This window comes from Zeus faber (genome assembly GCF_960531495.2).
Source record: "Zeus faber genome assembly, chromosome: 13".
In the NCBI taxonomy this organism is placed as follows: domain Eukaryota; kingdom Metazoa; phylum Chordata; class Actinopteri; order Zeiformes; family Zeidae; genus Zeus; species Zeus faber.
This window is the reverse complement of record NC_137198.1, coordinates 851,600-864,912: the sequence shown is the minus strand read 5'-3', so window position 1 is coordinate 864,912 and position 13,313 is coordinate 851,600. Positions and strand designations below refer to the sequence as shown.

General features: G+C 46.6%; 1 protein-coding gene across 1 annotated transcript in view; it reads left to right on the top strand.

Annotated features, from left to right (window-relative positions):
• atrn (attractin) overlaps positions 1 to 11,822 on the top strand; it is a 154,134-nt gene extending 142,312 nt beyond the window's left edge. The window contains exons 28-29 of the mRNA XM_080012760.1: positions 5,702 to 5,816; positions 10,310 to 11,822. Coding sequence (XP_079868886.1) covers positions 5,702 to 5,816; positions 10,310 to 10,434 — 240 coding nt within the window. The 3' untranslated portion in view covers positions 10,435 to 11,822. The remainder of the gene's footprint in view (positions 1 to 5,701; positions 5,817 to 10,309) is intronic.
• Positions 11,823 to 13,313: the final 1,491 nt, after the last annotated feature.

Below are 13,313 nucleotides of genomic sequence, written 5' to 3'. Positions count from 1 at the left end.
TGGACAGCATCCTCCTCTCTGCCACAGTCGTCAGGGTGTCCAGCTCCTCTCCTACGACATCACCGGCCCTCCTGATTAGTTTGTTTAGTCTGTTGTTGTCTGCGACCGTCAGCCCACTGCCCCAGCATGTGACAGCCAAGAAGATGGTACTGGCCACAACAGACTCATAGAACATCCTCAGCATCGTCCGGCAGATGTTAAAGGACCTCAGCCTCTGTAGGAAATAGTCAGCTTTGGCCCTTTTTGTAGACTGCCTCTGTGTTTCTGGTCCAGTCCAACTTGTTATTGAAGTACACCCCCAGGTACTTGTACTCCTCCACAGTGTCCACAGGGACCCCCTGCATGGAAACAGGGGTCACGGGTGTTTTTGCCCTCCTCAGATCCACTATGAGCTCCTTTGTCTTAGTCACATTGAGCTGCAGATGGTTCAGCTCACTCCAAGTGACAAAGTTGCTCACAACAGTCCTGTATTCACTCTCATCACCCTTTTTAATACAACCAACTATTGCTGAGTCATCAGAAAACTTCTGAAGGTGGCAGGACTCAGTGCAACAGTTGAGGTCTGAGGTGAAGAGGGAGAAGAGGAAGGAGAGAGGACAGTCCCCTGTGGGGCCCCAGTGTTGCTGACTACTCTGTCAGACACACAGTTCTGTAGGCGTACATACTATGGTCTGGCCGTCAGGTAATCAACAATCCAGGACACGATGGGGGCCTCCACCAGCATCGCAGCCATCTTCTCACCCAGAAGAGCCGGACGGATGGTGTTGAAGGCACTGGAGAAATCAAAGAACATGACTCTCACAGTGCTCGCCGGCTTGTCCAGATGAGTGTAGACTCTGTTCAGCGGGTAGATGATGCTGTCCTCAACTCCCAGGCGGGGCTGGTAGGCGAACTGCAGTGGATCAGTGAAAGGCCTGACCATAGGCCTTAGCTGCTCCAGGACGAGCCTCTCGAAGGTCTTCATGATGTGGGACGTCAGAGCCACCGGTCTGTAGTCCTGAGGGCTGCTGGGACACAACGTCTTCGGCACAGGAACGAGGCAGGACGTCTTCCACAGCACAGGGACCCTCTGGACCCTGGGAAATACACCGTCGGGGCCTGTGGCTTTGCCGGAGTGGTGTCTCGTCAGCTATCTTCTCACCAGGTCAGGCGTGAAGGACACTGTAGAGGTGACAGTTGGGGGAGGGGTGGGGTCCTCAGGTTGTGGAGGACATGATGTAGAGCAGGGGGGAGGGGTGGAGTAGGTGGGTGTGAATTGAGGCGGTGAGGAGCAAACAAGGGGTCTGTAAGGAGGAGGAGTAGGGGGAGATGAAGTGGCAGTTGTTGTTGAGCAGCCAGCAGCAGAGACTTGTGGGGGATGGGCCGCAGTATCAAACCTATTGAAAAATAGGTTCAGTTCATTGGCCCGGTCCGCACTGCCTTCCAACCCCATGCCTATAACTGTCTTTTGCCTCCTTGATTGTAAGTTTGAGTACCCCCTGCACTCTCCTCACCTCATCACGGTTGCCATCTCTGAACGCACTCTTCTTTTCGTTCAGGATGGCCTTAATGTCCTTAGTGATCCATGGTTTATTGTTGGCGTAACAGGTGACAGTCCGAGCTGGGACATTGCAGTCCACACAGAAGTTGATATAGTCCGTGATGCACTCTGTGAGCCCATCAATGTCCTCCCTGTGGGGCTCACAGAGTGCAGGCCAGTCAGTCACTTCAAAACGTACGCTCTGTTTCAGTGGGTGGAGCCTCCCTCCTGAGGCCCCTAGCTCTGTGAGCCAATGGGGTTTGAGAACAAGTTCCGGGTTCTGTTGTATGTGATTTGTAAGCGTTCACGTATTTCACCTCATCGGTTTTACCAACATCTGAGACATAAAGGATCCCGTTGCTCCTCCTTTGAAAGCTTGTTCCCGCTCCGTTGCCGAGCTCCAGGCTGGAGCGAGACACGTACTCCGCACACATTTCTTTTTTTTCATATAAACGTTGTAAAATGAATGAATCTACGATTAGAAAAAAACACGACTTTGTTTGGAGAAAGGCACAGCGTGCACCGCAGCCTACCGTCCGTCTGCCACATCCCTTTTTTTTTTGAGAAGAAGAAGAAACAGCAGAACTATATTTTAAATTCTTACATTTCCACCGTCTGCAGTTTTTTCACGAAACGTTGTTATTAATTCATCTTTTTTTTTAAAGATTTGTGCTGGTCCGTGCAGCCAACAGAGGCCGTGGCTAGAGTTACTCACATGGAGGGCGGTTCTAATTCTAATGAGGCCCTAAGTGATGTAAGAAGGGGACACAAACGTGAAGGGCTGGTTTTCACTGCATGAGAGACAGCTCGCAGCAACCTGTCTGTCTGCTTGTCTTGTTTCACCGTGTGTTGCTACAGTCGACCGTCAGAGCCACACTGAGAAAGTACGTTTTGCTTTAGAGTTAATAACTACATACAATTAAATAATAAAGTATTACAAAATGTTTAATTATTAAATATATGAATATATGGATCGAGTAGTACATAACGAGTTTCATATTTAATATTTAGCACCCAACGACCGAAGCTTCTGCAGTGACACCAACGAAGAGAGACGTAAAAAGACATCTTGGTTTTGAGAAACGCGGTGAAATGTGAACATTGGTAATGTGCAACCTCTGGACACACACACACAGTGAGTCTCCCTCGCAGCATTACGTGACATGTCACCACTGTCTCTCTCTCTCTCTCCATCCCTCCTTCTATCTCCCTCTTTCTCCCTCACCCCCTCTCCTTCCTTACTCCCCCCTCCCTCTCCATGACTGCCTCCCTCCCCCTCTCTCTCTCTCCTTCACACTCCCCCTCCCTCTCTCTCTCCCCTTCGCTCCCTCACTCTGCAGTGTGACGATGCTGCTGTGGAGGTAAAGCCTCAGAGAATGAGAATAAATGTGTAAAATGGGTCAAAGGCAGAATATCATTACTTCCTGTCCCTACGTGAGTGTTTACGTGAAAGCCAGAGATACCTTGTAATTAAAGTAAGGAGGTGAACAAAAATCTTTTTGCGGAAATGTAGAAGTGTGTGTGTGTGTATGTGTGTGTGTGTGTGTGTGTGTGTGTGTGTGTGTGTGTGTGTGTGTGTGTGTGTGTGTGTGTGTGTGTGTGTGGGGCCTGGTTTCCTCTTCCGCTGCTGTTCTTTCTTCAAGCTGAACATAAATATTCCAGCAGCAGCAGCAGAGTTCAAGGAGCAGATTCTCATTCATGGGATGATGCTACGTCAGGTGACCCCACGTCACCTCAGGTTTCATCACGTTGGGTCACGTGTCGTAGAGATTCCTCCCCCTCGCCATCAGGAACAAACTCCTCTCGTTGTGTTTTACCGGAACAGAATCTATCTTGCAAAATATAAGAACAATCCAACGATACACTTTGAACAATGATGCCACAGTTTCTCTCCGCCCCCTCTGTCAACGGAGGTGAGGCTTTGTGGCCTCTAAAAGTTGTCCGTTGTCTTATGACTATGTAACCTGTCACATGTCTCTTTTTCCCATGGTCAACAGCTACAAAATGCAATGGTAAGTTCAAGTTCAAGAGATTATTTGTCACATACATAGACATACGGTCGTATATATATGCAGTGAAATGTCATGACACCCGGTGATTACGCACAAGCTCTATAAGCTCGAAAAATACCCAAATGTGCCTAATTGACATGCAGGCGGCCGCAAGGGGCGTGTCGATTACGCACAAACAGTTAGTTGAAAATTAACAAGGACCTAAACCGATCAGCCACGGCATAGCCATGGCTGATCGGCTGATACTGATAGTATACACCAATCAGCCACAACATTAAAACCACTAATAACGCTAATATTGTGTAGCTGCCCCTCGTGTCCCCAAAACAGCTGTGAGGTGGAGGCAGTGACTCCACCAGACTCTGAAGGTGTTCTGTGGTATCTGGCACCAAGACGTTAGCAGCAGATCCTTTAAGTCCTGCAAGGTGGAGGTGGGGCCCCCATGAATCAGGCTTGTTGTTCCAGCACATCCCACAGAGGCTCCATGGGATCGGACCCTAACCCCACCCATCCACATGATGGAGAAGATATAATAATATATACAATAATATATTACAATATGTATATAATAATAGCATATAACAGTATTTAAATAATAATATCTAGATATATATAATAATAATAATATATAACAGCATATATATTATAATTTTAATATATAACAGTATATATATGATAATAATTAAAATGATATATAACAGTATATATATGATAATAATATATAACAGCATATATATAATATTATATAACAGTATATATAATAATAATAATATATAACAGCATATATATTATAATTTTGATATATAACAGTATATATATAATAATAATGATATATAACAGTATATATATGATAATAATATATAACAGCATATATATAATAATCATAATATTTAACAGTATATATAATAATAATGACAGTATTTTTATATATAATAATAATATATGCCACTCCTGGACAGGGGCCATTGGAACCAAATGATCACTGTTATTCACTTCACCTGTCACTGGTTTTAATGCTGTGAATGATCAGTGTATCAGTGTAAACTCATCTTATTTACCTAACCTCGGTAACCCTGGTAACTATTGATTATGATTAAGTCTGGTTTTAGCCTGGTTATCTTGTTTTTCCCTTCTGGACTTAGATACAAGCTCCAGTTCAAACAAACCTAGAGTTGAAAAACATGTTAACCATGTGTCAGCCTTTTCGCCTTTGGCCAGAATACTTCATATAGAATATAACATTTTTCTATCACGGACGTTACATTATGCCACATCACGTCGGGTCACATTATGTGACCACGTACCGTTTAACACGTTGGGTTGCATTACGCCATGTCATTTTGCGTCACGTCACATCATGTTACGTGACATCGGGTTATGGGTACTGACAGTATGTCAGAGTCATTGCAATTCGGACCCAAACCCGGTCGAAGCCGACCTGATTGGAACCGACCATTGAAATAATAAATAGAATTCCCAGAAAATTCCTGAGATACCACTGAACCGACTGATGAGACCGTTTGTGGGGAGAGAGATTTTCTGGATCCAAACCGTCCCCCAGAATTAAAATGGCTCCTAACATGCTGCTTTTCTGGGCTGTTGATGTGAGACAATGTGAAAACAGAGTAAAGATCTGAGCCTCTTGAGCGTCTCCTGATTGGGAGCTGCGATGGCGAGGGAAGGGAGCTACTGAAACAGACAATGTGCAGAAAAGAAAAGGAGAAATGGGGGGAGGGTGAGGAAGGGTGAGGGTGAGGTCTGTCAGACGGCGCCTGCAGTGACAGACATGCACGGCCAACACGTTCTGCTTCCCCGAGAAAATCTCTGCTCGGCGCTCAGCACAGTGTCCTGCTTGATAACCAGCCGCCGTGCACGCCGCCGTGCACGCTGCCGTGCACGCCGCCAGCGCTGTCACTATAATGTTCCAGCGGGGGGGATCAGTGCGTGTGTGTGTGTGTGTGCGTGCGTATGTTTTGTCTTGCCTTAAAATAAGGGAAGGTGCAGAAAGCCAGATCAGCTCCAAAGCCGCGACGGTGGTGTTGGAAATTGGCGAGTGCGAGGGATTTGGGCGGTTCGTCGCCTGCTGATATGCAGCAGTTCCCCTGTTGGTGTTGTTGTTGTTTGTTGTGTTGTCATGTTTTGTTCTATCTTTGTTGTGTGTGTTTCCCAGACTGTACCCAAGCCCATCGCCCTGGAGCCATGCTTTGGCAACAAGGCGGCCGTGCTGTCCATCTTCGTGCGATTACCAAGAGGCAGCGGCGGCATCCCCCCCCCAGGACAGTCCGGTAAGAGGGCGGAGCCGCACGTCTTTGAACGTCCTTCTCAAGTTCAATTTCTATGTTGGAGATGTGTTCGTAAGACCATCATCAACCATATATGTGAGCCATAGTGTGCAGCACGCCGGTCGCTATCTTGATGTTCACTCTGAAAGAGGTTATTTTGCAATAATGACCGTCTGGCTGCACATTATTACATTACATAACATGCATTATGGTTATTACACAGATACTTAGTCCATAAAATAATGCATTGAGAAGAAATATTGATTTTTAAATCATTTTAAAACCACCGTGCCTATTGTGGCGGCACAAACAGTGGTGCCTCTTCACTTCCGCAAAGGAAAATAGTCCTATATTTCCAAACTATTCACCTTCAAAACAACAAACCTCTTCACTGTTATTAATGTTAAATTGGACAAATCCAAATTCATCTCTTCAAGTCGTCATTATAGTCTCTATGTAGTGTCATAAGATGGCGCCACAAGCTACTGTTAGCATTAGCATGTAGGCAGAGTCATACAAGGAACGTGAAACCAGGAGTGGTTGCCCGTGACAATGGTCATTATTAACAGACAGCGAACATTACTGAGAAATAATTGACCACTGATTACTGCTATTGACCAATCAGAATCCAGTATTCCACAGAGCCGCGTAATAGTTGATATTCAGCGATCAGCCACAACATTAAAACCAGTGACAGGTGAAGTGAATAACATGGATCATCTGGTTTCAATGGCACCTGTCAATGTGGGATGTATTATTATATATATACTGTTAAATATTATTATATATATACTGTTATATATTATTATCTATATATACTGTTATATATTATTCTATATATACTGTAATATATTATATATATATATATATATATATATATATATATATATATAGTGTTATATACCTACCTACCTACCAAAAGTGCCCCAAGGAAGGACGACTGGTGAACCGGCGACAGGGTCATGGGGCCCAGGGCTCATTGATGCACGTGGGGAGTGAAGTCTAGCCCGTCTGGTTCGATGCCACAGAAGAACTACTGTAGCACAAGTGGCTGAAAAGTGAATGTTGCTATAGCAGCGCTCACAGTGTCCATGCTGACCCCTGTCCACCCCTGAAAGCACCTACAATGGACACGTGAGCATCACAACTGGACCATGGAGCAATGGAAGAAGGTGGAGGTCTGATGAATGGGGAATGAATGATGGGGATGGTAGCTCAGGCGGTAGAGCTGGTGCTCTAGTGATCAAAAGGTTGCTGGTTTGATCCTAGGCTCCTCCTGCTAGCATGCTGTAGTGTCCTTGAGCAAGACACTTAACCCCTAATTGCTCCTGATGGCTGCGTCCGTCGGTGATTGAACAATTGTAAGTCGCTTTGGATAAAAGCGTCTGCTAAATGGAATGAAATGTAATGTAATGAATCACCTTTTCTTCTACATTATGTGGATGGGTGGGGTTAGGGTCCCATCCCATGGAGCATCTGTGGGATGTGCTGGAACAACAAGCCTGATCCATGGGGGCCCCACCTCCAACTTGCAGGACTTAAAGGATCTGCTGCTAACGTCTTGGTGCCAGATACCACAGAACACCTTCAGAGTCTGGTGGAGTCACTGCCTCCACCTCACAGCTGTTTGGGGACACGAGGGGCAGCTACACAATATTAGTGTTATTAGTGGTTTTAATGTTGTGGCTGATTGGTGTATACTATCTTCGAGCTGGGAAAATAAACGCGGTCATTTTATGCGATTGACGGCTCTGTTTTTAGGGGGTTTCAGCTCTGTTTTATTTACTTTATTTATTTATTTATTTATTTTTATTTACGTTTTACTTCCTGTGCGACTGACCTGATGCTGCTATTGATGGAGCGGGAGGAAAGTTTGTTTCAAAGCCAAATTTAATCTCCACATCATCTCAAAAACAGCAAAACCCCCGACGTCGTACTACTGCACTCAAGTTTTTTATTATTGTTATTATTATTATTATTATTATTATTATTATTATGATTATTATTTGTCTCATTATTTTCTCAGAATACTCCTTTTTCACATCACATTTACACCTTGTTTTTTCTGATTTTGCATCATTAGTAAATGTGTTTAGCTTAGTAAAGGTTATTTAATTAGTAATACCGTAGTTCACAGGGAAGAGTTTGTGTTTGCAATTAAAAACATGCCTAAGCAATATTATTGGAGGTAAAATATACTTCCTTTGAGTTGATTTTACATAAATTTGGTGATTTAGTGATTCTTTTGCTGATTACAAGCCTCAGTCTTGAGGGAGGGAAACCGATGAATTGCGCCATTAATCGGTTAAATGCACGATCCAACCTTTCCACCTGGAGTTTACAGCCACTGGAATCCAGATATCATGTGGAATAAACTCTCTCCTTCTTGCTGTCTGTTTGTATTTCTCCCTCTCCTTCTTTGTCCCCTTTCTTTCTCTCCCTGGAGGTCTGTCTGGGGATAGGACCTTTCTTCCCCTCTTTTCCCTCGTATATATGTACTTTTACTTTCCTTTATTTTGTTCTTCCCTCCCTCTCTCAGACGGTTCGATCCCGGCGACCTGGCACGCCTCTGGCCCTCATTAATTAGCACGTAGTGTTAGCTCCAAGCCAGTTAGCCGCGTGACTACAGAACTTTCAGACTGAGCGGCAGTGCACTCCCCTGGTTCCCCCGTCCTCGCTGCCTCTCTAAAGACAGACTTAAAAACTTCTTGTGGTAAAATTGTAATTTTTAATTGGTTTTGGTAGTAGAATTGGCCTTAGTAAACCCTACTGAAACATCATATGTTACATAACATCACACCGCTTGGGTATTTATGAGGCGGGGCTAGTTGTGTCAGACAACTCGACTGCGCCACACGCTTCCACGCCCTTATATGGACCGGCCTATTTAAGCAGCCAGTGCCTCTTTCCCCGCCTGCTTTGCTTGCTGCTTTGCTTGCTGCTTTGCTTGCTGCTTTGCTTGCTGTGTCGCTGCACTCGCTCCACCTCCCCTACGACCACCTGATGGGCTCTACTCTTCTATTTAATGGGGGGATTCAAGCTCATCGCTGTGATATTTCTAGCTCATTAAGCACGTCCATGTTTTATGTACACCTCGCCAGTAGAGCCCAAACTCAAACTATGCTAAATAAATAAATATCATTTTAAATTAAATCTAAGAGTTGTCTGTCAGAAGTACTTGTACTTGATAGAAAGTTCTGAGTACTTCTTCCACCGCTGCAGATAGACTGCAGCTTCGGTGGTGATGAGCTTTACATGTAATGAATATCCGGGTTGCTACAGTCACAGGAACTGTTGGTTTACAGAAGTGAAAAGGTCCGAAAGCCGTAGTCACGGAGAGGCCCACGCCCACGTTCCAAAGTGTCCATGTTACGGCTTTGAATAAAATAAAAAAACTGCACGTTAATGCGGAACAAGACAACGGCGGAAAAAGACTGAAAATGTCATGTAGGCGTTGCTATGGTGACAGAAAGGCGGTGACAAAAAGTTACTTTGTGTTCTGGGAGGAATAAGATCAGTTGTGGGGACAGTGATTTGGGCACTAACCCTTCTGGACCCGTCGTTATGTTTGGTCGGTTCTCTGGGGTCGTTTAGACGTTTCCTATACAACAACAGGGCCCGACACAAACTCTTAGAAGTACATCAGATTGCATGCAGGCATCAGATTTGTTTACCGAATTGTAATCAATTACTAATTGAGTGATATTGATCCCATATATTTATAAAAACCCACATTCAATGGAAATACTATATATAATGTATATTAATTAACCCTATATTAATTAACTAACCCTAACGCTGCAAAAATCGATTGACTGTAGTTCCCTGATTAGTACATTTTCAGTTTCCAAGCAGATGTCAAAGTATTATTATTTTGACACATACAGTATCACGGGGCAAGCAAACCACGATGACCCAAATCTGGTTGCCATTAGCAACAGGACAATTAGTATTGTCAGGCCCTGAACAACATCCATTTTGTTTTCTCCGTCTAAGTGGAGGAACATAAGAACTTTTGGGGGAAGGTTCCACTGATGGAGGTGGAGTTTTTACCGTCTATTTGAATATCTGCTTTGCGGGCGACCGCGGGAGCGCAGCATGAGAGCGTCCTTGGACTGTTCACGGTTTAAACACATATTAAACATGTTGTTTAAACAGCGCCTATCAGCATCTGGGCCTGCGTTTACTTCCAGATTAAGGAGTTAAGGAGCTAATAGTCCTAGCACCTCGGACTGTGTGATTCGTGGGAGCGCGTCCGGTGGGATGGCTGGACCTACAGGCTGAATGGATCCAGCAGCAGAGAGAAGAACCTCTGAGTGGAATTCCATTGCTTGTTTATCGTCTTTAATGAAGAGTGTCCTGAGTTGATGGTCGGCCGCGTTCAGAGTCTTGTTTCGTAGTCGTCGCAGCTGCATCATCAAAGTGTGTGCGTGTTTCTCCGTCCGCCCTCGTGTCCAGAACACCACCTTAAGGTCTGATGCTGTGTTCTGTTGCAGGTCTGGCGGTGGCCAGCGCCCTGGTGGACGTCTCCCAGCAAATGTGCGTGGGCTACAAGGAGAAGTCGGGAGGCCTGAGGAGTCGCAAGCAGCAGCCCACCGCGCAGCCCTCCACCTGCATCTGACACCCCCCCACCCCCTACCCACCCCCCTCCCGAAACCCAGACCAGACCGGCCAACGAGGGGAGAGATGCATGCTGGGATGCAGCACGGGGTCTCCCAGGGAGGGTTGGAGGAGGGACGCTGCATGGAGAACTGAAGTATCTGTTCTTTGCCCTCCTGACGGAACTTCTGGCTCTCCTCGAACTGATGGACTGGAACTGGAAATGGGGCGTGGGGTCGGGTAGACGGAGGGGCACCCACCTCCTCCTCACCCGACTCACCCTCAGTCAACACCCCCCACCCCCAAAGGAAAACAAAACCTTTAAACAAAGAAAAACAAAAAAAAAACCTGACTTTTGTCGGAGCAGCCTCCTGCGTGGAGGTGTCCGCAGCTGCTAGATGAGATTTTGTCGTCCCGTAGTTTTTCAACTAATTGAGAGACTGCAACCGCTCTCCATGTTCCACTTAAGTTATTACTGCTGATCTGGTTATTTTTGTTTCATTTTTTTCACAAACAAATGCTTGAATTCCCTCCGATCCCGGGCGCACATTTGTATCCCGGTGCTCCCCGTGGTCTGCACAACCCCCCAGCTAACAGGTTAGCCCGTCGGGTAGCAGCATTCTCAGTCCAGGTGGCCCACAATGCGAACAAAATGTGGGTACAGACTCCTCGAAAAGGCCTCTCTGCATTTCACTTTGTCGCTTAAATGCATCATGGTCTTGTCAAACACTGGTCTCGGTCGAGACCAGTGTTCCCCAATTCAATTAAGATTTAATTCCCAAGCCTGCTGGACACCCCACCCGCTCCTCCCCCAATTGAAGCTTTTCCAGCTTCAGAGACACCTCCAGAGAAAACACCGGAGCAAAGAAACAAAGTCCACTGGCATTTTAGTGACTGATTTGGTTGGTGCAGAACACGGCCTGGTGCTCCCCCATCGTCCATATGGATCCGCTGACCGGATCGATAGGACCTTCCAGACAGAGAGAGACATCCAGTAATCCATAGGTGACTAAGTGTTGCCACCGTATACCCAGAATGCAACAGCCCTGCGCTGTTCAGTCCACGTCCGGTGGGGGATCCGCTGGATGTTGTTACCGTGGTAACAAACTGGCGGATGATCCAGTGGTCACGGCAGAGTTGGTCAGCGGCCGTAACGGCAACCCGTGGTAAATGGAGTGTGTGCGGTTCATCAATCTGAACCTGGTGTTCGGGAACAAAGATCTTACATGAAATCGCCATTTTTTCAAGCCACGACTCATCTCCCTCCTTTCTTTCTTGTCGTTTGAGAAAGGGTTAAGAAAGAGAGAGAGGAGGAGCAAGCAGGGCGGTACGACTTGTTCAGAACAGAGCTGTTCATTTGGAATGCCAGCGCCTGCTTTCATTCTTCTGAGAGCATCCGGATGGGAGGATGGAGGGATAGAAGGATGGAGCTGGGAGGACGGGAGGGGTGAGAGGGATGGGACGATGGAGATGTAGGGATGGGAGAATTGGAGGATGGAGGGTTGAGAGGATGGGAGGATATTAGGATGACGGATGGAGGGGTAGGTGGATGGAGGGATAAAGGATGGAGATGGGAGGATTGGAGGACAGGAGGGATGAGAGGGATGGGATGATGGAGGGATAGAAGGATTGAAGGATGTTAGGATGGAGGAGGGAGGATGAAGGCTGAGAGAATGGGAGGGCGGAGGGCCACTTGGTCCATGAAGGCTGCTTTGCTCCATCACGTCCCTTTAGATTTCTTCCTCCTCTCCTGGAGAAACATCTCCGCTGGTCCCCACCCGTCTACCGGGGGGACGTCCTCATTCACGGCCCCTCCTCCGGTCCGCTGGCCACGCCCACTTATTACATCTGAGGAGGAGGCGGGGGCGGGGCTTAGGCTTCCTCTCACACCTTCATTTTTTCATGTAAAACCACCTGTTTTGCGGTTCGAATCCCTCCTGCCGCTGAATTAAGACTGTTATGAGGCTCCACTTTCATATGCGACCGCACGTTTTCCGAGGTGCGGGCAGAGTCGTGAAGTCCTTTGAGCTGGTGAATCAATTCATTTTTCTTTATCTTTTCCGCTTATTTGGGGTTTTTTGGGATGTAAGATTTTGTTGTCGCCAGTGAACAAAACAACAACAAAAAAGCCCACAAACAATATTTCTAACCTCGGTGCAGACTAATGCATTTGCATTAGCTTCTCTGTCGCTAGACGGTGGTGTTTTTTTTGAAGCCGGGGTAGCTCTGCATGGGTGGGGTTAGTCACAAGACTTGTCTGTTGTTATTAGCGAAACTATATTTTCTCTTGTTGAAAACTTTTACCTGGCAAACGCCAAAACTAAAAGGGTTCTGGTTCAGGTTGATTCGGCCCCCTGTGGGCCCCCTGTGGGCCCCGGGCGGAGCCTCGGAGCGAGACCTAGAACCTAGAACCCTTTTGAAGGTAAAAGCCTCTTCCTGTCCCCTCTGGCAGCACCGCTGGCACCAGGCTGCTCCGGGATCAGCTTGAACTGCACGTCTCCAAGGCTCTACATCCGCTCGGAACACCGCTCCGCTCCGGCTGTGAACATTGTGGTTAATTCTCCACCCGCCTCCCAGCGCGGGGTGGCAGCAGGTGTCCGCTTGGAAAACATCCACAAAGGCTGAAGATTGTTTTCTGTAAAAGAATGTACGGCGTCTGTCGCGCCCGTAAGCCAAGCTCTCAACCAGTTGGGTTAGTTTGGACATGGCAGGAGGGCGTGGTCGGCCCCTCTCAAGGGATCCTTGAAGGAAAACTTGATATTTTCTCACTTCGACTGTTTGGTTTTTGTTTGTCGGGAGTCGACCTGAGTGAAAGCGTCCGAATCTTTGAAATGGATCAGTTACTGAGAGAATAGCTTCAGCCGACTGGACTGTGATGACTCTGGCATTGGCTGCATCAAT